Source organism: Myxocyprinus asiaticus, chromosome 40 (genome assembly GCF_019703515.2).
Source record: "Myxocyprinus asiaticus isolate MX2 ecotype Aquarium Trade chromosome 40, UBuf_Myxa_2, whole genome shotgun sequence".
Classification (NCBI taxonomy): Eukaryota; Metazoa; Chordata; class Actinopteri; order Cypriniformes; family Catostomidae; genus Myxocyprinus; species Myxocyprinus asiaticus.
Window position 1 is genome coordinate 40,281,301 of NC_059383.1, and position 25,081 is coordinate 40,306,381.

Here is a 25,081-nt window from a genome sequence, read left to right on the forward strand (position 1 = left end):
GAAACAAACACCCGAGGCACCGATCATCTGTTAGACTTCTCTAGAACTTTCTATAACTTGACCAATACTCAGAGGAACGATTGTTTGGACTGAGAATGGACTGAACTGACCCAAAGACATCAGAACACCTGCTGCTTACAGTGTCTGTTAATGGATCCATTTGTGAAATAATCAAACCTTGTGTTTATCAGGATGGAAAAAGCAGATTTTTGAACCATCTGGCCCTTTAATTATTCATTAGATATAAAGAGCTCATACAGTAACTTCACCCCATTACACTTTGTATTCTATTTACAAATGAGATGCGTTCATAAAATGGAAAGAAGGGTTTGCATAATGCTTGAATGAAGAAAACAAACTGTGAATAACGCATCTTCAGTTCATCGTGAGGTTGACCACACGTTCATCTGCCATTGCCGGATTAAAGTTCTCATTTCTTATGGACACACAGTTTGGGTTTGGCTCTGATGCACCATGAAACACAAACTAATCATGAACACGTCAACTGCCAGTCAAGACGAGTCACTGCATGCTCGAACAGAAGCAGATCAGTATGATGTCGAGTGTATTGCGTTACAGTATTCCAAGAATAATAAAGGTTCTTATATTCAGCTAAAAGAGGAAGAGGAAACCTAGACTGTAATAGTCTCTGGGGATTGGTCAGGATGTTCAACTGCTCGACTTTTGATTAATGAGGCTCACAGGTTTGTCTAGATTTTGGCGGTCACGATAATAAAATTTATGCGGGGGCCTGGGTATCTCAGCCAGTATTGACGCCGACTATCACCCCTGGAGTCGCGAGTTCGAATCCAGAGTGTGCTGAGTGACTCCAGCCAGGTCTCCTAAGCAACCAAACTGGCCCGGTTGCTAGGGAGGGTAGAGTCACATGGAGTAACGTCCTCGTGGTCGCTATAATGTGGTTCTCGCTCTCGGTGGGGCGCGTGGCGAGTTGTGTGTGGATGCCGCGGAGAAAAGCGTGAAGCCTCCACACGCTACGTCTCCACGGTAACGTGCATAACAAGTCACGTGATAAGATGCGCGGATTGACGGTCTCAGACGTGGAGGCAACTGAGATTCGTCCTCCGCCACCCGGATTGAGGCGAGTCACTACGCCACCACGAGGACTTAGAGCGCATTGGGAATTGTAAGTAATATATATATTCATATTAAACTTGGAACATATAATAAAATAGAATACTTGGAAAACATTGTACTATTGTAGAATGACATGAAATAACAAAATATTTCCTCTTATCAACTTTAGTATTATTATATCATATTATGCAATAGTAAAAATATTTCGGTCCTAAATTCTTCACTTTCACACGTTATTTCAAGGCTCTCAGATTAAACCCACCACTTCTAATGAATTAAAAAAATATGTTTCTTCATTCGTTAAATTACAGTGAAACCGAAGCGCTTTGCGTTCCCTATGAAAATCCTTGTTTATATTTTCGCGGGAGATTGTCACGTGAACCTCAGTATATGGTTAATCTTCACGCGCTCTTCAGAAGCTGTTTTAAGTGACATCCACGCTGCGGTTCAGTGAGATGGTCGAGTTCATTTGGAGAGCTCATATAATGTGATAACACGCCGTTTATGACATTTTTGTTTACTTAAAATTCCCTTATTTGGACATGTGAAATGTGATTGCAATTTGAGGTAGAGGACGACCGATACCGATAGCTAAGTTGGTGGGAAAGGCCAATAAACGATTAATCGGCTGATAGTTTTTAAAACTGATTCATAGAATGTCAAAAACATTTCTTATTCTTTCCTTACTATGACGGACACAGACAAAGAGTCCTAAATGAATAAAATCTCAGATGCAGTTTATTGTTCAACCAAAATCCCCAAAACAACCAGAAAAGAAAATATTTGGTGCATAACGCAGGACTTATATGTATAAACAAGCTGGGACTCTTATTTTGAAATGACGAAAAAACTATTGGCAACTCTCGCCTTAGATTTTTGCTGATAACGATAGTTCCAAAAAGCAACTATCAGAAAATGCAAACTATCTTAGGCTTTGTTCACTCTGCAGGAAAAATCTGAATCTTTCTCAAATACGTTTTGACAAACAGCATGTTATTTGTGGACAGATCTGATTTTTTTCTGTTCAACGTCCACATTAGTTGTCATAGTAACGATGCAAACTAGTGTATGTTCACCATGCGTGAGAGTTTAGCAATGGATGTTTTTCATGAGAGCATCCAGATATTAACACATTCTTCACAGAAAACAGCTTAAGAAAGGGAGAGGTGGCATATGCAATGTTTATTGCTGATAGGGTTTACAATGGTCCCATTTTTGCCAAACGTCCCGTATTTTATCCCATATGGGACGCCTATTTTCCTGAATTTTAGTGGGTAGCGAAACATCCCGTATTGAGGCTTTGTGTCCCATACTGAAGCATAAAAGGGTCGGACAGCGAGACTTTTGAAGAGGACTCCCGTCCTGTTTTGAAGCGCTCAAAATGCTCAAGCGTCCCGTATTCGTGCATTTCTTTGGGTGGGTAAAGCCATTGTCTGAATTATTTTAAAAGAGGTTTGCACTGCTTTGGCTTCCCTTAACATACACCGATCAGTCACAATGTTAAAACCACCTGCCTAATATTATGTAGGTCCCCCTCGTGCCACCAAAACAGCGCCAACACGCATCTCAGAATAGCATTCAGAGATGATATTCTTCTCACCACAATTATACAGAGGGGTTATCTGAGTTACCGTAGACTTTGTCAGTTCGATGTCAGTTTGTCAGTTGGCTGATCGGTGTATACATGACATATGGGTGCGTTCCATTCAGAAGGGATCATCTGTTCCCCTCATAGACTTCACCTTCCACTGTTGGAGAGATGAGAGGAGTAATAAAACGGTCATTCTGAACTCACTTTTTAAGTCATATTTTATTGAAGATTCTCTTGTAACGATCCTACAGTTTGACCATCATTATTGCTTTCCCTGCGAAATGTCTTGTGAAGGCATCGGTTTATGCCATTTTGAATGCAGTACGTCTTCTCATCGTAACACCTGACGAAACAACCCGTCGTGCACAAAGAATGATGGAAAAAAAACAAAAATCCGATCTGACTGTTCAGACTGAGACGCATTAAGAAAAATATGATTTTAATCGGATTCCAAACCACCTACGAATGTGGTTTGGATCAGGCTTGTAAAATCACACTTTTTTGTGTTTTTGTCCTGTCCAGACTACAAAAACCTAAAGGGATTTGATTTTTATGCCTGTGTAAATATAGCCTTAAAGTGCTTTTTTACATTTAAATTACTTTCAGTAAATCACCAAGCTGTGAACAAGCAATGACATTACCTCATGACAATAAATGCAGATGTTTAATTCAAGAAAATTCAACCGGAGGACAGTATCTGTGATGTACCACAAAAGATAAACCACCAAAAGATAATAAAACAAACCATCACAAAATGAAACTATTCTTATCTTTGGAGTCTAGCTCTTTTCTAAACCAGAATGACCACTTTTGAAGGCGAAGCATCTACACCACACAAGAGCCTGCAGTGTGCAAGTGATCAAATGATCGAATTGTGATTGTTATCGAATTCTGGGCGCAGAAAACCAACATGGCAAACAATTAGATAAAAAGACAGACAATATGTTTGTAAATATTAGCTGTATTTCTCACCGATGATGCTTCTTAGGAGGAGGTGGAGGTGGCACCGTGTCTCGACTGGAGGCTTTCTCAGTGTTGAGTTCGGTGGAGTTGACGAGAGGAGATGGGATTGAGACGACTCTGGTAAGCATGCTCTCGCTCACTCTGTTATCCTCCGCTGGGACACCAGTCTGTGTCTGACTGGTGCTTTTGTTGGTGTTGGTGCCTGGCGATGCACTGCCCTCACTCCATTCTTTGGACTCACAGCCCCAAACAGCAAGTCCATTGATGGAGTCGCCCGGCCTGCCACAAGAGCCGGCTCTCTGGGTTGTACCCTCCTCTGGCTCAGCCTCTTCTTCCACCTCATCAATACAACCCTCAAGACTCCTGGCACTGTGAGGCTTGAGTCTCCGCTCCAAGTGGGCATGAGCTGGGCCAGGGAGGTGGCTGTTCTCTTGGGAGGGAACGGGGGCCATACCTTTTGGAGGAAGAACCAAATGGAAGCTGAGCTCAGATAAAGGTAACAAGCAGAGACTGGAGGTACCAAGTCTTGGCGACCGGGTGTTGATCTTTGGGGGTACTGGGGGACTAGATTGAGGCTTTGGTTGGTTACAAGTAATAGGGGTCATTTCGGTGGTTTCAGGGACATTTGGCCAAGTGAACGCTGTGCTAGACACGTCTTTGGGTGCTGTGGGGCTAAAGTGGGTCCATTGGGTGCTTACGGCAGAATCCGGGCTGCTCAAGTAGAACGTCAGGTTGTTCTCCTCCGTATGAGCGGCAATGACCGTAATGGTTGCCCTTTGACTTTCGTTGATGTTGACCTCCAATTCGGACTCAGAGGACTGCTGTGTCTTCCTGTCTCCTTGTGTTCGCCGTTTCCTCTTGGTGCTCTCAGCATAGATCGGCTCACTTTCCTCATGTCTGTTTGGAGGAACGCTTGCAGAATCTGGGGAGTTTTGAGGGCTCGGGAGTCCCTTTAACGAATCAGTGCTGCTTGGATTAAAGCAAGAGTCTGACAGGTTTTCGTGAAAGTCTGGAGTCATTGTAGAAGATGGTGAGGTACTCTGTGTCTCATTAGAAGTTCTGTTAACCGTATTCCCTTGTGTGACTCCCAAAGGTGTTTGCCTTTCCTCTATAGATGACCTCAGAGGACTCATAACTCCATCATTGTTTCCTATTGACAGGGTTCTTTCAGTCATTTGGTGAAGACGTGAATCTCCATTTGCGTAAGTGCTCTTGATCGTTGGTGCCGGTGGTCTATAGGGGTCGCTGTTTCCATTGTCTCTCCAATTATGCGGGCCGCAGCCGTTTTCTTGACTCACAAATATATTGCTGATACTCATGCAGTCTTTGGATAATCCAGTGGGCGAACAAATGCTTGGGAGGAACTTGTCGGGATATTCCTTCTTTCCAGAAACACCGTTCTGTATTACTGTCCTGTTACATCCACTGCTATCGATGAACAAAGGAGCCAAATGCACAGCTTTCTTCAGTCCAACAGAGCTTTTCTGGTTCTCCTGAGATACAGAACCAATAATAGTTTAAGGAATAAGTCAAGGACTGGAATACATTTGCACATATTTGGATGTCAGAGTATGTGTGTCATTATAAACACCCGTTTTACATGTGAATCAATAAAACTGCCAATGCAAGATGTAAACAGACATGTATACATATGCCGACAGAATGCTGATAAAGTTGTTTACATGCAAAGCAAAGGTAAGTGAAGATCTATGCATGCCAAACAGGCTCTGCTTTAAAAAGGAATTGCATTGACCCAGAAATGCATTGATTTCATTGACAGTTATTCATCCGAGTACAAATAATGAATCTGTCATCTTATTTGAGGCCACAGATGCCAGTAAATTATTTCCAGCGTCTGTGTGTGTTTGCTTTATAATCAGTCAAGGAAATGATTCAATGCTCTCGGCTGTGATATAACTATCTGTGTTTAGACAGCCTAAATATGTGTCTGCATGGTGGTCTGTTATCTTGCATTTACAAATACATTCCATCTCCGCCCATGCTGTGGAGAATATGCCATGCCCTTCTTTGCCACACCTCAAGGCCTAATTTAAAATATCATTGATTTCAAGAGTTTACTGACCAAATTCCTGGTTAATTAACACACTGACACACTTAAAATCCAATTGTAGAAATGACTACAATTACCTCAGTGTTTCAAACAGGATTTTGCTTTTGCAATGGGGGGCACCAAGAGCCACCCTAACATTAGGCCTTACTCAAATGTTGTTTTTATCTTAGAGACACCCCCCCCCAAACATATACATATATTTTAGCCGTTCCTGAACAGCGCTGCAGCATGAGTTACCTGCTCCATGTTCATGTTGATGTCTGTAGTGATGTCTATGTTCATCATGGTGGGTCTGACAGCGATGGTGGGTTTACTATAGGGTGAGGGAGACGTCAACCCATCCTCATCTTCAGCATTCAGGCTGCTTTTGATGCTGCCCGCTGTGCCCGTCTGCGCATGCGCACTGCGAGGGTGAAAGCAGTTCTTACAGGAGCCGGGTTTCCACACGTGCTCTGCAAACTCACCACACGCAGACATTTTAACGCAGACCTGGACTTCCTGTTTGTCTGGACTCGACTGTAGCGTCACTGCTGTATGGAACCACACGTGAACGGCGGACAGTGTTTCATCATAGTGATCAGATCAGGAAAGAAGTAGCCTGTTAACCTAAAAGATAAATCACAAGAAAAAAGAAAGTTCACACGATTATGAAGAGAAACTGGTTTTTACGTTTGATATGAAACGAAACTGATATTTGGAAAATTACTCAAATGTTTTTGGCGGTTAAAACATGGATTATAGTGACCAATCTAAATGCATTTTATCATATATAAAGATTGCTAAATGAAAAAAATGACATTGATAATGGCTTGTTTGGACCAAATGCTCAAGTTTTTATTTCAAGCTTTGCAAAAACCTTGTAAGATTCTTATGAGTGCTCTACGGCCATGTATGTTTAAATTAGGTCTCACAGAACGTAATGTGCTCGCATAACAGACTTTTGTTGAGATTTTGATCGAGTTTTAATTGCAGTTTGATTGAAACTGCACCGGCTGATGCACACTCTGTCACGGGACGCTCATCCCTCGAGCGCACACGCTTAATGCTGCTAGATTATAACGTGATGACTCGAGACTTATTGAATCATAATATATGTGTCACTGTGCATTTCTTATCCTGAAGAAAATTGTCAATACGCAGCTTTATTAATAAGAGAGAGTTTGTTTTTTTGTGAGTTAAAGATGGATTGAAGTGAACAGATCTTGAATATAAGTATATTTTGTCTTTACTGCACTCGCAGAAGTATAACCACACTGTAAAAAAAAATCCTGTTAAATTTACGGTAAAAAACCGGCAGTGGGGTTGCCAGAAATTCACCGTAAAAAATATGGTAACCACGTTTCAGGCTTTACGGGATGTAATTTTGATGCCTGTATATTTTACGGTGCATTACCGTTGTTTATATTATTAAATGGTACATACACTTCTGAAACTGTAAAAATCTGCTTTTCACTTTATATAGTGTTGTTAATCCCTGTAGTAATTACAAAAGGCACATGATGACATGAAGTTCATCAATAGTGGCTCTTCCAGGAGTAATGATCACTAAACATGTAGAGACAGTGCTCAGTGTCACTCACACAAACACTAAACACCATCAGGGTAACACATGTGAAATTAAAATAATACAGTAAACATTAATAAACTACATCAAATATAACACAGAACACCCCAATGTACATAACTGATATTAAAAATAAGAAACATAACTATTCCCATAAAATATAATGTAATGGGTCACGCAGGGAATTCTGGTAACGCCCGATTATTGTTTTTTACCGTAATTTTAACAATAATTTACCGTAAAAAGTACATGTACTCTCTTGTTAAACATAATATACATTTTTACTGTTAATTATTTAGATTTTTTTTTTTTACCACATTTTACCGTAAAACTACATGTATTGTCTTTTTAATATTGTAAAAAAAAAATTACAGTATATTTTAAGGTAACTACCTGTTAACCAATTAACATTTTTTTACTGTAGCATTTTTACAGTCTTTTACTGTTAAAATGTAAAACAAATTACAGTACAAATGAAAAAATACACTTATATACAAAATACACTTATATTTAAGATACATTCTCTTAAAGCAAGTCTAAATATCTTATATGTTGCTTCTCAAGTAAATGTATCTTATTTTAAGGATTTTTAGACAATTTTAAATGGAAATCAAGACAAAAACACGATAACAATAGGATTATTTGCAGTGAATTTTTTTACTGAATTAATCTTAAAACGTATTTTCCCCTTTAATTCAGGGAATGTCATTTAGAGGTATTTTTAAAAGTCCCCTTTATTGTTAGTAAGCACGTTTAATACAACCTTAATACAACATGCTGAATAATCGGTTAAGAGCTAATGATTAATCGTTGCAATAATTGCCGAATAGTCGAATAATCGTTCTAATAATCGTTAGATTAGTTGATTATCAAAATAATAGTTGCAGGTCTGGGTGATAAGGCTAACAGAAATCTTGATATTTTTCAGCCTTTTGACAATATTCGACTATATTCGTCAATATTTGGCTATATGTTGTAGGGCTGCAAAATTATGGCAAAAAAATGATAACCGGCAATTATTTCTCTTTAAACTGTAATTGTGATTAATTTCGATTCTATTTTATCAGGTTCATACGTTTTAAAAATTGGCATTCCGAGCAATTTTGCAGTCGAGGATGCGAACACATAAAAAACGTGTAATCGATTACTTGAAAATGTTAGAAATTTCAAAGTTGAAGTTCAACTTTGAAGCTGTTTTTCTTATGAAAAAAAGCACTATGCATAAACAACATCTAGATTCAATAATGACAAAAAAACAACAAAAAAAAAAACATTGCACTCACACATAGAAACAAACATTCCAAGTCTTCTAAAGCAATACAATCACTTTAAATTATGACAGAATTTTCTTTTTGGGTGAACTATTCCTTTAATCACAGCACCAACTAGTGGCTGACCGATAAGGTTTTTTAATGGCCAATGCCGATATCTAGAGAGCAGGATGGCCAATATTAATGCCGATAAACAAAATAAAATTTAACAACAGCAAATCAGATGTACACAAAATTTCTAAGGTGGAACAAACACATCTTTTTTGCAATATTTACTCAAATTTGCATAAACAAAAAACCTTGAAAACAGAAAGTGTTGCCTATCCATTGACAAATCTATTGGTAGATTTATGAACTGATACCAAGATACCAAGAGAAAGTTAACACTTCTGTTAATCCACCAAGTGAACACTTATAGCAAAATGTCCAAATATTGGCCAATTAATCGGCCTGGCCAAAATATTGGTCTATCACTTGCGCCAACCAATGCATTGAGTTGTAACGGCTAGATTAAGGTGAGAAAAGCAATTTTGTTGCTGCCCATGGCAGGCAAAAGCACAAAAGAAAGTCTAATTGCAATATTTGAGTAGTGTTTTTAGTATCAAATATTTAAAGCTGAATGAGTACTCGATTAATCGATTTTTTATATTTTTTTCTCCCAATTTGGAATGCCCAATTCCCACTACTTAGTAGGTCCTCGTGGTGGCGCGGTTACTCACCTCAATCCGGGTGGCGGAGGACAAGTCTCAGTTGCCGCCTCTTCTGAGACCGTCAATCTGTGCATCTTATCATGTGACTCGTTGTGCATGACACCGCGGAGACTCACAGCATGTGGAGGCTCATGCTACTCTCCACGATCCACACACAACTTACCACACGCCCCATTGAGAGCGAGAACCACTAATCGCGACCACGAGGAGGTTACCCCATGTGACTCTACCCTCCCTAGCAACCGGGCCAATTCGGTTGCTTAGGAGACCTGGCTGGAGTCACTCAGCACACCGTGGATTCGAATTCACGACTCCAGGTGTGGTAATCAGCATCAATACTCACTGAGTTACCCAGACCCCCAATAATCGATTTCTTGTTCTAGTTCACGTTGGCCCTCTTAGAAGCATGAAAAACAAAAGGTATTCAAATTTTTACAATATTATACACAGAAATCGAGCAACAGATATGTTTGTTAGTGGTTAATGATCCAGTGCTGCAAAAAACTTTTTGTGTGCAACAGGAGAAGGCCTCAATGGAAGGCTATAATTGCCACTTTTCACAAACAGTTAATAATTGTGGCAGTTCATTGTAATCTTGATTATTTATTAGATAAATTGTTCAGTCCTAATATGTCGATTTGTATGCATTTTCTCTGAAATGGCTTCAAAAGGTAATTTTCTTTCAATCAGAGGAACCATCATTTCTTTTTTTTTTTCTCCCAATTTGGAATGCCCAATTCCCAATGCACTCTAAGTCCTTGTGGTGGTGTAGTGACTCGCCTCAATCCGGGTGGTGGAGGACGAATCTCAGTTGCCTCCGCGTCTGAGACCGTCAATCCGCACATCTTATCACATGGCTTGTTGAGCGCGTTACCGTGGAGACATAGCGCGTGTGGAGGCTTCACGCTATTCTCCGTGGCACCCACGCACAACTCACCACGCGCCCCACGAAAGCGAGAACCAAATTATAGCGACCACGAGGAGGTTACCCCATGTGACTCTACCCTCCCTAGCAACCGGGCCAATTTGGTTGCTTAGGAGACCCAGCTGGAGTCACTCAGCACACCCTGGGATTCGAACTAACGAACTCCAGGGGTGGTAGCCAGCGTATTTACCACTGACAAGCTAAAATTAAGTTATTGGAGTTATTAAAATTATATCAAGTTATTTAAGGATTGTAAAGCTAGTCATATGACAGTCTTTAGAAAACTAAATAGAAAAAATAATAAACATCACAAAGATATCATGAATATTTCATAACTAACCCAGCTCTATCCATAAGTCATATTTATTCTCTTTTATTTGGATAGTAATATATTAAGAATGTTTTACAGTCTTTAAAATCAAATAATCTTTGAATTTCTACTAAACAGGCTTAAAAAATGACTTACTGATTCAATGCATTTCCAGACCGATTGATCCTCAGTGTCAGTAAACTGTTCACCCCGTTAACAATCTCAAACGCCACTTTCCCAGGTTGCCAAAATTAGAGTCTTCTGTTCACTCCGAGTGACCCTAGAACACCCAGGTCTGGAGTTTCAGCTATAGAATGCTCCTGAAGGCCGGAGCGCCGGAACGTTCACTGAGGGGTTGGAATGTTTGGAATGTGGAGGGGCGACTGACACCAGGGTGAGTTTTCACACCGCAACAATGTCCACCCGTGTCTTCACAACCGGCGGTGAGAACACTCACACATGCAGCGGCCAAATTAGTTTTCTTTGAAGAGACTGCAGCAATGCAGTGACAGGTTTAAGACACAAATAAAAAAAAATACTCCCTCAGCCCAGAGTAATAATGGGGGTATATAAGAATATTGTCTTTACAGTAAAATGAATCTTTACCTGAGGCTGTGCGATCACACCCAACTCAATCATGCCACACCGATCTCAAATAGCTCACTTTTGGCCTGGCGCGCAATCAGCTGCTACAGGCTGCACAGGTTCACGTGTGCAGTGTTATTTGAAACAGGGTGCGTTACTTCCTGTTTTAACCAAACGTGTCTTTAAATACTTACAGCAAGTGCTGCTTTGAATAGATTCCTGTATCGGACTGAGTCATTGTGGAAAGAGGCAATTGCAAACACTGAGCTTGTGGTTTCAAAGCTTTCAATGCGCTCGAGCTGCGCTCCAACACCTGAGCTAGAAAACTGAGTTGAGCTCTTCATTAAGAGGGTCACATCTGCACAGCAAAGTTCATTAATCCTAAAAACGCTTCCCGGGCCTGGGTAGCTCAGCGAGTATTGACGCGGACTACCACCCCTGGAGTCGCGAATTCGAATCCAAGGTGTGCTGAATGACTCTAGCCAGGTCTCCTAATCAACCAAATTAGTGCTGCACCTAACGATTATTTTTTACCGATTAATCTAACGATTCTTTCACCGATTAGTCGATTAATCTAATGACTAATTTGCCGATTATTCTAGATTTTTTTATAATTATTACTTGATTAATATAACAATTAATTAACCCAAAATAAATATACAAAACTTGTCTCATTAATATTTCAATATTTTATTAAATCATCTTCTCTTAAACACAAACAAATGTACAAGAAACAAAGTGTGCACTGCAGGGCATTATTCTGCAACAAAAACAGTGTTACTATTAATGTAAACTTTAATACAGTGAAAAAGATACTCTATAAGCATAACATAAATATATACATATAAATAAACAAACATTTCCAACATTCTTTTGAATGTCCATGTACTAAAATAAAATATTTGATGCCTTGAGTGTACCTTCATTAACTATTACTATTATTTTGAATGGCCATGGAAAATGAAGCAATGTGATAATTTTACCTGGTTGCAAAAAGTAGTCCGTTAATTTACCTGATGAACTTTCACCTTTTGCTGACCCTTTATGCTTGGCAGAGCTAATGTGTGCTTCTAAATCACTTGCACCTTTATTAGCAACTGACACATAAGTGCCAGCTTTACATGTCATACATTCTGCTTCCCATGGATCTCGACCTGGACGAAAGCATGGGAATGTTTTTGCAAATCTTCTGTAAATTTGCACTTCCGTTTGGGCATTGTTTCCACTCCACTGTCATTTGCTGCTACTGTCAAGCAACTGTTTGATGCCGAACACAACAGCGCCTTGCGCGTTCGCGGAGAGATTGACAGGCAGGAATTTGGCCAATAGTTGCTGCAAGCCTCTTATAATCGACCAATTGGTGTGCGAGAAGGCGGGACTTACAAAGAGGTGTTAAAGCGATGCAAATATGCGCGCACACACAATTAAGTATTAGACCAGATGCACATCATAATGCAACTAAAGCCGAATCCCGGCCGGACGCTTTTTTAAGGTCCGAAAAAGAGGACATGTCCAGGAAAAAGGGGACGTATGGTCACCCTACGTTAGCAGCGGTGCAGAAATTACTTTTAACATGGGGGCGATGAGGAAACATTTAGAAAATCAATTTAAAGTGACTACAACTAACAGAAACACGTGTTGTAAGACTAATATGTCATGCTTGGGTGGGGACAAAAAGTAAACAGGACTTACGGTGCTGCCTTGCTGCCGTCTTGACAAAGCGCTCTGGGATGCTTTCGCTTCAAGTGTTCGTTCATGGCAGTTGTACTGCTGTGATAAGCCATTTCCAATTTGCATAGCTTACACAGCACCACATTGTTGAGTCTCTGGCTAAAATACTCCCACGCTTTAGATGAACGTAGGCAAGTTTTTTTTAGCTGCAGCTTGTTCTTCGGGGGAATCCATACTTAAATCAGGCGCTGCGACGCGCCAACGCATGTTATGCAAATCGACGTATTTCTGTAATCGATGACGTCGATTACGTCGATGAATAGTCCCAGCACTAAACCAAATTGGCCTGGTTGCTAGGGAGGGTAGAGTCACATGGGGTAACCTCCTCATGGTCGTGATTAGTGGTTCTCGTTCTCAATGGGGCGTGTGGTAAGTTGTGCGTTGATCATGGAGAGTAGGATGAGTCTCCACATGCTGTGAGTCTCCGCAGTGTCATGCACAACGAGTCACGTGATAAGATGCGCGGATTGACGGTCTCAGAAGTACCTACTAAGTAGTGGGAATTGGGGAGTCCAAATTGGGGAGAAATAGGGATAATAGTAAAAAAAAAAAAACAGACACCATCTGCTGTAATCCTGTGAAACCACTAAACAAAATGTGTTACAGTCATTAGCAGCTCACCTGATTTAAATATTTGCATGTACATTTTTTGCATCTTTTCAACTCACAAACAGAATTGCATGGATATTAGGCTAGATCTTATCTAGTCAAATCTCTGAAACTTTCAGCCAGAAGCAGAATACTTTACTCAAAAATGAAAATTCTGTCATCACTTACTCACCCTCATGTTGTTCCAAACAAGTGAACTTTAGTTTTTTCATGGAATGCACAATTAGAAATGTTTAAAGAATCTTTATGTAGCTCTTTCCATACAACGACGATTTATAGTGACCATGACTGTCAAACTCTGAACAGGACGAAAAAAAAAAAGCAGCATAAAAGTATATAAAATGGGGATGAGCATTTTCAAGTCATTTTGTAGTCGAGTACTCTAATAACTAATCGATTACTCATAGATACTTTTTTAAAAATGTGTTCATTCAGTGTTCAGAGATTTAACGCACATACACACAAACTGGCCTAATAAGCTACTCATTTTCTTGTACCGCTTCATATTTTATTTCTACTATAAAGCAGATCCTCGTTCGTTGGTTTGCATGACACCAACAAGAACCGAATATCAATAAAGCTCAGTAAGAATCAAAATATTACAAGTATTGCCACACTTGGCTTTGTTTGTAAGCACAGACGGCATCAAAATTCCTTCTCTCAACAACACACATCCACAGCGCCCCCAATGGATTCAATTGTAACTGTGAGATTTGGTGAGAGATTCACAGGGAAAGTACAGTGTAATTCAACGCCGCTCACGGCAGGCAAACACACAAAGTATAATCAATTTACGCTTTTCGTGTAGCGATTTTAAGTCAACTAGCAGATGCAGAACGAGTATTTGATTAGTCGATGACTCGTGCACATCCCTGCTATAAAAATTGTCAGTACATCTCATGCACTATATTCCAAGTCTTTTGAAGTCATAAAACAGGAGTCATGATGAACAGACCCAAATTTAAGTCAGTATTCGCTGAAAATCTTCCATGTGAAAATTTTCAGTGAATAACAACTTAAATTTTAAAGTGCTTCTCCCATAAAGCTGTCAAATTTGTTTTGTCCTTTTTGGAACTATGAACTGTTGCTGTATCAAAAAAATCTGTGTGAATATTTTTTTTAAAAACTGTGTGTTCCCCAGAAGAAAGAACGTCTTACAGGTTTGGAACCACATGAGGGTGAGTCAATGATTACAGAATTTTCATTTTATAGTTGAACGATCCCTTTCATCTTAAACTGCCCAAAAGCTTCATTCATAGTTCAATTAAATACATGTAGATAAGTGAAAAATCCTAGCCTGCAGGTTGTAGTGTCTGTCAGCAGCACAGTGTTTGCTCAGGGCAAGTCAAAAGCCAGGGGAATGTGGGTTGTGTCCCGCTGTTAGACTCACTGGCAACAAGTTTGATAAGTGAAAACTCAAAACAACACAAGAGACGTGCTGCTCTTTGTTCCTGCACTAGCTGAAGACACTTGAGCTCTTGTGAACAATGACTGTTTCTCCTTCAGATGTTCTGCAGGGGGTGCGTGATGCTCCACTAACCTTCTGATCATGTTTGAGGGGTTTAAACTCATCTAAAACTCTTCAGCATTAAGCCATCTGAACACAAACAATCCTGCTTTTGACTTCCTGTTCTCTACCTGTCACCTAATCAGCACGCCCAGACAGAATCAGCAGACTTTTTCGCATTTTACATGATGCATGTACTGTATATGATACAACACTACAAATTCCTACGATGCATAGGGGCTATCCACATCATGGAAAAAATAAAAATAACCAAAGGAACAAAAATCCCTTTTAAATTCTGTATTATAGTGGTATAACTGGTATAACAGCAATCCAAACCGCTAGAGGGCGCCGCTTGCTCACACAGTACTGACTGAAGTGTTGAATGCAGACTATTGCTATCCGAAATCATTCACTCATTCACTATTTCCTCTATAGTGAATGGCAGTGAGTGCACTATATCTCAACAGTGAGTGAACTAAATGAGCGAGTGAATTCAGATGCTGACGTATACACCGAGCATCGGAGCTCTGGGGCTGTCGCAGAAACAACGTCACATATAAACTTTTAAAATACTTCAGCCTTACTTGTTATTCTTATTAAATAATATATTAATACAATAAATCTTCATCCTGTTTGTCATCTTTTATATATTTTTATATATAAACACATTTTATCAAATGTACATTATTGTATTTATTTGTTATATTTTAGTATCTTTAAACTCCAATACATGCAGGGTAGCGTTTCTGGGGTTGCATCGAATGTACACTCGAAATCAGATTGCATTGTGGGTAAGAATGAGTGAACAAATGTAGGGAACGAGATGTAGGGAATGAATTCGAACACTACTACAAAATGGCCAACACCCAAAATAGTGCACTACATAATGGATAGGGGGCGATTTCGGACACAGCTAAAATATTAAAACGCAGCCTTTAAGGTTTAGTAATCGCGCAAGGCTGTATTGCGATTTCAATATTAATTCAATCATGCAGCATTAATGGATATCATCCTGATGTCTCAGAAGTCAAAGTCTGCTGGTTTCAAAGCATTTTGCAAACCAACCACTGGGTGGCACCATTGATGATTCCAATTGCCTGTTTTCTATTTCTGGTCTCGAGATGCCAATTAAAAACTGCTAGGAGCGATCCAGAGAAGAACAACAACCATTTAAATGTTACTTGGAGTTAAAATTAATTTCAGAATCGACTTGTGCCGTTATTGGCTGTCATAACAGCTCAGAATAATTAACGATATCAACGTAACTAACCTCGGACCATCGCGACGTCATCTGCACACTCTGCACTGTCTATAAAAAAATGGTCATCTCAACTCGACAATTTTTACAAATGTAATATCTTAAACATCACATTACCCGCTAAGAATATATGCCGATGCGAATGAAAACACCGGAGACCGGAAATTGAAAAAAGACGAATCTTCCTCGTTCAGGAAAAAGGTGGAAAGGACAGTGCCGCTTTCACAACTGTCACGTCCGTTTATGCTGGTTTTTCCACATTAACATAAGAACGAGGAAGAATACAAATTTAATTTTACATGTTCTTAGGAGTGCCAACTCTTCTACATATTGTGGCTATTATTATTTCTGGATTGTGCATTTGAATTCACAGAGTTTTTACAAAGTGTGTTACTAATTGATTATAAATAAACCATCAAGAGTTTTACATATCAGCGTTTTCATTTTTATTACCGATATGCCGATGGTTTGTTCGATAATTGGCCGATGCATTGGTGCATTCATAATTCCATACGTCCTAAATCAAACCATGTAGGTTAAATATAGTCTAAAAAAAAATACATAAATGAGGTAACTACAACTGTTGTGTTTTAAAAATGTGAATTTTACATTTGTGCAACAGAAGCGCCTATTATGTAGTAACAAGTTTAACAAAAAGTGAAGAAGACATTCTGAAAGTTTCATTGTTTGAGGGAGATCCGTTTTAATATCTTATTAAAGTAGTGCCATTTTGGGGGGAAACTACGGTAATAAAAAATTAACTGTTATTAAAAAAAGGTGCGTCTGAATAGTACATTAACATCTTGTTTACACTGAACGCAAAGCAACAAAATTTAGAAAGCTCCGTTATTATTAACGAAATTGCCGCAGTATAGACCGGGACACCGGGTGTCAGTCCGTGTGAAACCTCGGTAACAGCCCGATTTAGACAGTTTTAATGTTTATAACGTACCGCCGCATATTAAATCACATTATAACGCGCGTTAATGGGCGTGAGGCACGTGAATAGCGTTCACGTTTGAATCATGAATGTATCACACGAACTGCTAAATAATCTCACTAATACTGAACACACGATACCTCACATCCGCTTGAACTTCAACAGAGAAATCTACATGTACATCGATTCGGTTTAGGCTCCGTTCGCATCTGAAAGCGGATTCACGTTTAATATTTATATGTCACAAGATCCACGCGTGACAGATCCCCGTCAAACCCACCTGTAGTAAAATCAGCAGTAGTGACTGAGAGTCGATTGAGCTCCTATATTCCCACAGAATAGCGAGAGACACGCGTGTTTGTGTTCATTCCACAGTGGACAGCAGCGCTGCGTGACCGCGAGCAGAATGAAACACAACGTGCCGCACAGCAGCCGAAACTCCTGCAGCGGAGGAGGAGCCACACACACACAAACACATGTACACACACTCACACACAAACACATGCACACACACTCACACAAACACATACACATATACACACACTCACACACATTCACACACACACTCACACACAAACACATGTACACACACAAACACAGACACACTCACACATTCACACACACAGACACACTCACACACTCACACACAGACACACTCACACACTCACACACATTCACACACACACTCACACACAAACACATGTAAACTCACACACATACACATATACACACACAAACACAGACACACTCACACATTCACACACACACACGTACACACATGTGTTTGTCTGTCGTTCTGTCCGTCCAGTCTGTCTGTCTGCCTGTCTATCATTTTTCTGTCTGTGTCTCTGTCTGTCTGCCTATCTATCTTTCTGTCTGTCTATCTGTCATTATTTCTTTCTTTCTGTCTGCCTGTCTATCTGTCTGTCTGTATGTCTGTCTGTCTATTATTCTTTCTGTCTGTCTGTCTATCTTTCTGTCTGCCTGTCTATCTGTCTGTCTGTCTGTCTATTATTCTTTCTGTCTGTCTGTCTGTCATTTTTTCTTTCTGTCTGTCTGTCTATTATTCTTTCTGTCTGTCTGTCAGTCTGTCATTATTTCTTTCTTTCTGTCTGCCTGTCTGTCTGTCTATTATTCTTTCTGTCTGTCTGTCTGTCTGTCTATGTTTATGCAGTGTTTTATTGATGGAGAGGTTGTGTAAAACGACAGCAGACTTCAAGCTGAACTCGTCTGTATTGAATTAGGCGGTGAGTTAGTGAAGGATCTAAATGGCACAGATTGATTGGAAACACATTAGCGTTTACAGCAGTCACTGTAATCAATAAAATGATCAATCAGCTTGGAAAGTTGAATCTAATCACCACATTCACATTCAATGTCAACATCACGAACAACCTGCAGTTTGAGAGTGAACCTGGAAATTTACTAGAAATTCCCTTCGTTCCCTCTCCATGGTCACGGAAGTGCAAGGAGGGAGAACTTGCCGTGGCATGTACACATTATTTTCTTTCTTTTTCTTTCTTTCTTTCTTTTTTTTTTTTTTTTGCAAAATGCTCCTTTTGTACAATGATGGTAGAAACATTAAAAGATTTCTCATATGAAAGAAAAATCACAAAAGAGATTTCTTTAATGTCTAAATAGTTACTCCTAGACAACAATGAGATTAAATGGAGATCAAATGAAGATTTTGCTGAAGTCTCTGTAGATTCAGCTTCTCAGATGTTTCTCTTGAGAAAAAGACTCCAACAATCTCACACATGTCTCCTCCAGAGTGTCAGAACAGAAGAGATCTCAAACTGTACTCAGATTCGCCAAGAGACCAAAGTCAGCACTCAAAAGTCAGAGATCTCAATATGACCTCCAACATTTCTCAGCAAAATATTCCACGGTCAAATGATCTCAATACTCTTACTGTACGACAACAACTGACTCATTTGGGTCTGTTTTATCATTGTTACTTCAATGAAACATCACTGAAAAGACTCCTGAGCAATGAAAGAGCAATAACATTTGCTTCTTAAAAAAGGGACATTAATCGTAAAAAGACAATTTCTATAAGTAAGTTTTGGAGATTTTTTCTTAATGGTCATGTGTTGAATCCTGCTGCTTGTCATCAGATTTCTTTCTCAGAAGTGTTCTTGTGACCTTTGCTCTGAACTGTGACCTTTGGGTTAATAATTCAGAAAGCCTCTCCTCTCACTGCCATCTGAAGCTGACGGATGAGAGATCATGTCTACAGCAGCACACAGTCACATCCAGAAATATGCAAGACTTTAACACAATCAACAATGTGTCTGTCTGTTTACGACACTCATCAGATCTCAAGCTGCCTTCAAAAACTCTACATTCTGATTGGATGAGGCGCTTTTGACTGTAAAGGCCAAAACATATTCTACACAAGTACGTGAACGCAGAGGCTTCAAGCGACGCAAGCTCGATTTCGTGTGTTGTTGGGTTCCAAATTGTGTCAGTCCGCAATTCATATCATAAGTGCGTGCTGCATTCTCAACGTTGCCACAAGGGGTGCTATAGAGAGATTAGTGTAAACTGTCTTCTTCTATGGTGAGTTTTCTCGGTCATGGCGGAGCGACAATAATAACACATCCAGTTTAATGGCACAGACATTTGAAGGGAACTCTATCGCCCCCTTGAGGACTGAGGTTTCTTACCGCCACATTAACACAAGCACGTTAAGCATGTTCAACTGGACCGAGCGTTGGCCAAGCTTGTGCATCTGTGTGCATGTTTTTATATTATGTTTGCAGCCTAATACTTATTACTGTAGTGCTAGTTAATTCAAGTATTAATTGAACACCGGTGTCTTAATCATATTGCTGTTGCACCTAATTTATAAAAAGCCTTTTTTTTTTATATATCCTTTAAAATAGAAACAGTGTTAATCTCACCAATGAAAGTTCGTTGAATAAGTGTTTTGTTATTTATTTAATTGACAATAACGACCATATCAAAATAATGCATCATGACGATAATTAAACTCAAATGCATTACTGAGCTATATCCACAACATCGATATAAAATGAATATTTGGTTTAAGTTTCAGCTGTTACATTTTGACGTTTTTTTTTTTTTTTTTGTCATTTTGCACATTATTAAATATAACGTTATTTTCGTTGACTTAAAAATATATGTCATTTTAGTTGGAGTGAAATTGAGGAAATATTGACTAAATTTGAAGGACATGTATTTGTCAAAAAACTAAAATTAAGACTAAAACAAGAAACGGTGTTAACAAATTTAACATGGAATATCAATAAAGTGATCAAAGCAATTTTACGACTTTGTAGTGCATGCATTTGTAATGGTAGCCAGCTGGTAGGAAGCTGTGTAGTGTATAAACCTCACTCTCCTGGCTCAAGAGGCGCACTAGCGACTGACGCTAGAGGCTGAAGCCTTCAGCCTCCTTGTTGCGCGCACGCCTCCCACTCCGGAGACGCTGGTTTGAATTCCGTTCGGAGCGGGTCGAGCAGGACCGGTTACACATTCCATAAATACGATCATCTCTTCCGTGTATTTCTGAGGTTTTTTGGTCCAAACCAGCCAGAACATTTCTGTGAATGTTTGGCTTCTATTTCTGCAGCATTGCACAAGGTAGCCCCGCCCACAGAAAAATCTAATTGGTCAACATATCTGTATATTTAACATCAAATATGTTGAAAGTGGCTGTATGACATTGCGTCACATTTTCACTTTCAGTGTGGACAGACAAATTAGCTGTCGCTGTAAGCTTGTTGTATCGCACATAGTTAGGACATGATCAGGGCCGTAGCTAGTGGGGTGAAAGGTGGTAATGATTCTAGGGGCTCAAAGGTCCAGGGGGGCGCACGACAAATTCAAAACTGTATTATTTTGATAGGTAAGGGGCCCAGAGCAATATATAGTCAGGGGGCCCAGAATTACTTGCTGCGGCCCTGGACATGATGTTACGTACTGCTAAAATAAAAAGTACATGTTCCCATGGATTGTGACTTAGTGTTTTGACAGTGCAGGAAACTGCACAATAACAGCAAGAAGGCATTTGCTGCAACACGCTTGACACAATAATCCTCATGAAAGAGCTGTTTATCTCTCAGGTGCCTGTTAAGACCTGTTTCAAACACAACACTGTCTTCTTTTCCTCTCCAAACACATTCAAACAACAGTCGCTGCATTAAGAGACATGCTCTACATTTGTCCCTGCACTTCCTCGTAGGTGTGTGTATGTGTTGGACTTTTGACCCTTTAGCGTGTGAAACAGCTGTATGTGTTTTACCTGCTGTGGGAACATGCGGAGAGGCCTTGAGAGTTAAAAGTCACTTGTTTGATGAAATATTTGCTTGTAATCTGTCAGATGGGAGAGCGGGAAATGCCGGAGGTTTTCTTCTTAATGCGACATGAAGTGTGTGTATTAGACAGAATACAGTGTCACTGTGATTATTATGGTGTGCATGAGAGCCACTCTGACCATATGGACATTGTATGGAGAGATGCTGCTGTTGCTGCGATGATGAATACGAGCAGCTGACACTGATAACTGACTGCTGCAGTTGATTTGAAAAAGGAAACATTTGCCAATTTTGATCAAATGGCAGAGAGAGAGAGACTGTACTAAAAAAATTATAAAAGTGAATCTCATGAAAACATGTCCTGAGCATATTTCACCACAAAATAAAAAAGCAATTATATACTGCATAGAGTTATTGTGCAATTATTTTTTGCAAGATAAATTAATCACATTTTTAAGAAAATGTCATTATTTTATGACAATTAAGCACATTCTCCCCAAACCTCTCAGAAGCGTAATGTGTCTGCAAAACAAAAACTTCCTCTGTGAAGACTGCTTTAGAAAGCAACTTAAAATTGAAGTAATTAGTAATTTGTAGTTAATTACTTTTTCTGAGTAACTAATCCAACACTGTATACACAAATACTGATCTCACAGTGAAATTGGAAACAGCAGTTTGACTTTTCTTTAGCTAAAATCGGTTTGTTTACCAAAATGCGAAACACTGCCCCCAGTGGCCAAAGCAATAAGAGTTGTTGGGCGTATGGGGACGTGTGAGCTCCATTTTCCGGGTGAAATGTCCACAGAGGGGCGCCAAAAGCGAGTTGTGAAGCGAGTTGTTTTCAGCTGTACAGGCTGTAATATGGTGAAGAGGAATGCACATTTTATAAACTGAACTCTAAAACCTAAATCTAAACCATCAGTGGAGTAAAAATGTAACATTAAAGGGAAAAATGTAACCGCTGAATTGTGCTCGTCACTGATTATGCAAATGCAATTTCTTCTTAGTTTCAGTCATTAAAACTCATTATTTAACCACTCCACAGATTTCAAGTCGTTTAAGACATCTACTTTGTGCATGACACAAGTAATTTTTCCAACAGTTGTTTACGGACTTTTCACTTTTAATTGACTATATCACAATTCCAGTGGGTCAGAAGTTTACATACACTAAGTTAACTGTGCCTTTAAGTAGCCTGGAAAATTCCAGAAAATTATGTCAAGCCTAATGTGGCTTCTGATAGGCTAATTGGCTAATTGGAGTCAATTGGAGGTGTACCTGTGGATGTATTTTAAGGCCTACCTTCAAACTCAGTGCCTCTTTGCTTGACATCATGGGAAAATCAAAAGAAATCAGCCAAGACCTCAGAAAAAAAATTGTGGACCTCCACAATCTGGTTCATCCTTGGGAGCAATTTCCAAATGCCTGAAGGTACGACATTCATCTGTACAAACAATAGTACGCAAGTATAAACACCATGGGACCACACAGCCATCATACCGCTCAGGAAGGAGACGCATTCTGTCTCCTAGAGATGAACGTAGTTTGGTGCGAAAAGTGCAAATCAATCCCAGAACAACAGCAAAGGACCTTGTGAAGATGCTGGAGGAAACAGGTAGACAAGTATCTATATCCACAGCAAAACGAATCCTATATCAACATAACCTGAAAGGCTGCTCAGCAAGGAAGAAGCCACTGCTCCAAAACCGCCATAAAAAAGCCAGACTACAGTTTGCAAGTGCACATGGGGACAAAGATCTTACTTTTTGAAGAACTGTCCTCTGGTCTGATGAAACAAAAATTGAACTGTTTGGCCATAATGACCATCGTTATGTTTGGAGGAAAAAGGGTGAGGCTTGCAAGCCGTAGAACATCATCCCAACCGTGAAGCATGGGGGTGGCAGCATCATGTTGTGGGGGTGCTTTGCTGCAGGAGGGACTGGTGCACTTCACAAAATAGATGGCATCATGAGGAAGGAAAATTATGTGGATATATTGAAGCAACATCTCAAGACATCAGACAGGAAGTTAAAGCTCGGTCGCAAATGGGTCTTCCAAATGGACAATGACCCCAAACATACCTCCAAAGTTGTGGCAAAATGGCTTAAGGACAACAAAGTCAAGGTATTGGAGTGTCCATCACAAAGCCCTGACCTCAATCCGATAGAAAATTTGTGGGCAGAAAAAGCGTGTGCAATCAAGGAGGCCTATAAACCTGACTCAGTTACACCAGTTCTGTCTGGAGGAATGAGTCAAAATTGTATTTTAAGGCCTACCTTCAAACTCAGTGCCTCTTTGCTTGACATCATGGGGAAATCAAAAGAAATCAGACAAGACCTCAGAAAAAAATTGTACAAACAATAGTATGCAAGTATAAACACCATAGGACCATGCAGCCATCATACCGCTCAGGAAGGAGACGCATTCTGTCTCCTAGAAATGAACGTAGTTTGGTGCAAAAAGTACAAATCAATCCCAGAACAACAGCAAAGGCTACCCAAAACATTTGACCCAAGTTAAACAATTTAAAGGCAATGCTACCAAATGTATGTAAACTTCTGACCCACTGGGAATGTTATATACATATATAAATGAAATATATATATATATATATATATATAACAATATAATTTTTGGGGGCCCCGAAATTGTAACCTCACCCATGATTGTCATAAAATTAATGTCACAATGCATAAAATCTTAATGGTCCTATAAATCAGCTTTGAACAAAATTGAACTCATATTTTCTTCCTTTTGATTTACAGGTTGAAATATGACCTGAATGTGTTTTTGACAGGTTTTGTGAGATTCACCCATACAACCCTCTGCTACAGCTGTCTGTCTATTTCTCTCTTGAAGGGTGTCAATAATTAAACGCTCATGCAGTGCTGGAGTGAGACAGAATCTAATACACAGAAACACACACACACACACACACACACACACTGCTATGTTTACAATCCAGGGTGTGTGGAGTTTGGAATGCAGAGCAGAAAAGTGAAGAACCACACACACACACACACACACACACACACACACACAGATACACACATACACACACAGATACACATACACACACAGATACACACATACACACACAGAGATACACACACACACATTACAACATTACCCTTCATACTACATGCTATAGCACGCTCTCTCTCTCTCTCTCGCTCTCTTTCTCTCTCTCCTGGCATGTTGATTACATTGTATGAAATAATGTCCATTCACTGGATGTTTGGACGGATTATAACAGCGATTTACTGCAGAAAAAGATCAACATGTTCCCTGTTACCACATCTCACAGTTATGCACATTTCAGTGTGTCAACATCAGGGGCGTGGTTATGGATTCTGGGGCCCCAAACAGCCATCCAGCTGGGGGCCTCCTTTTGACATGCAGCCGGGGAAAATTTCATACAAATTATTTTAAATCATAATTTTAAAATAATTTCTAACAGTCATTGTAGCCAAGTACATTCAAAACACACATCGTTTCAAAGCAGCTTTACAGGAAATCATGCATTAACAGAAAATGAAACTGTAATATCTATAAAGTCTTACAGTCATCATTGTGTAGTTTGATTAAATATGACCGAAAATTGTGTTTAAAAATAAGTAATTAAATAATAATTGTATTTAGACCCCCAGTGAGCAAGCTGAAGG

At 39.6% G+C, this 25,081-nt stretch overlaps 1 protein-coding gene across 4 annotated transcripts in view; it reads right to left on the reverse strand.

Annotated features, from left to right (window-relative positions):
• The window catches only part of LOC127430814 (inactive tyrosine-protein kinase PRAG1), a 37,788-nt gene extending 20,255 nt beyond the window's left edge, over positions 1-17,533 (reverse strand). The window contains exons 1-4 of one of the 4 annotated variants that reach the window (XM_051680906.1): positions 17,414-17,523; positions 12,778-13,305; positions 5,958-6,326; positions 3,659-5,142 (exon numbers count right to left, since the gene is read on the reverse strand). In XM_051680906.1, coding sequence (XP_051536866.1) covers positions 3,659-5,142; positions 5,958-6,197 — 1,724 coding nt within the window. In that variant the 5' untranslated portion in view covers positions 6,198-6,326; positions 12,778-13,305; positions 17,414-17,523. Of the gene's footprint in view, positions 1-3,658; positions 5,143-5,957; positions 6,327-10,656; positions 10,705-12,777; positions 13,403-17,413 lie in introns of those variants that run through there. The other 3 variants (XM_051680905.1, XM_051680904.1, XM_051680907.1) reach the window with 3 other exon arrangements.
• Between the last annotated feature and the right edge of the window lie 7,548 nt (positions 17,534-25,081).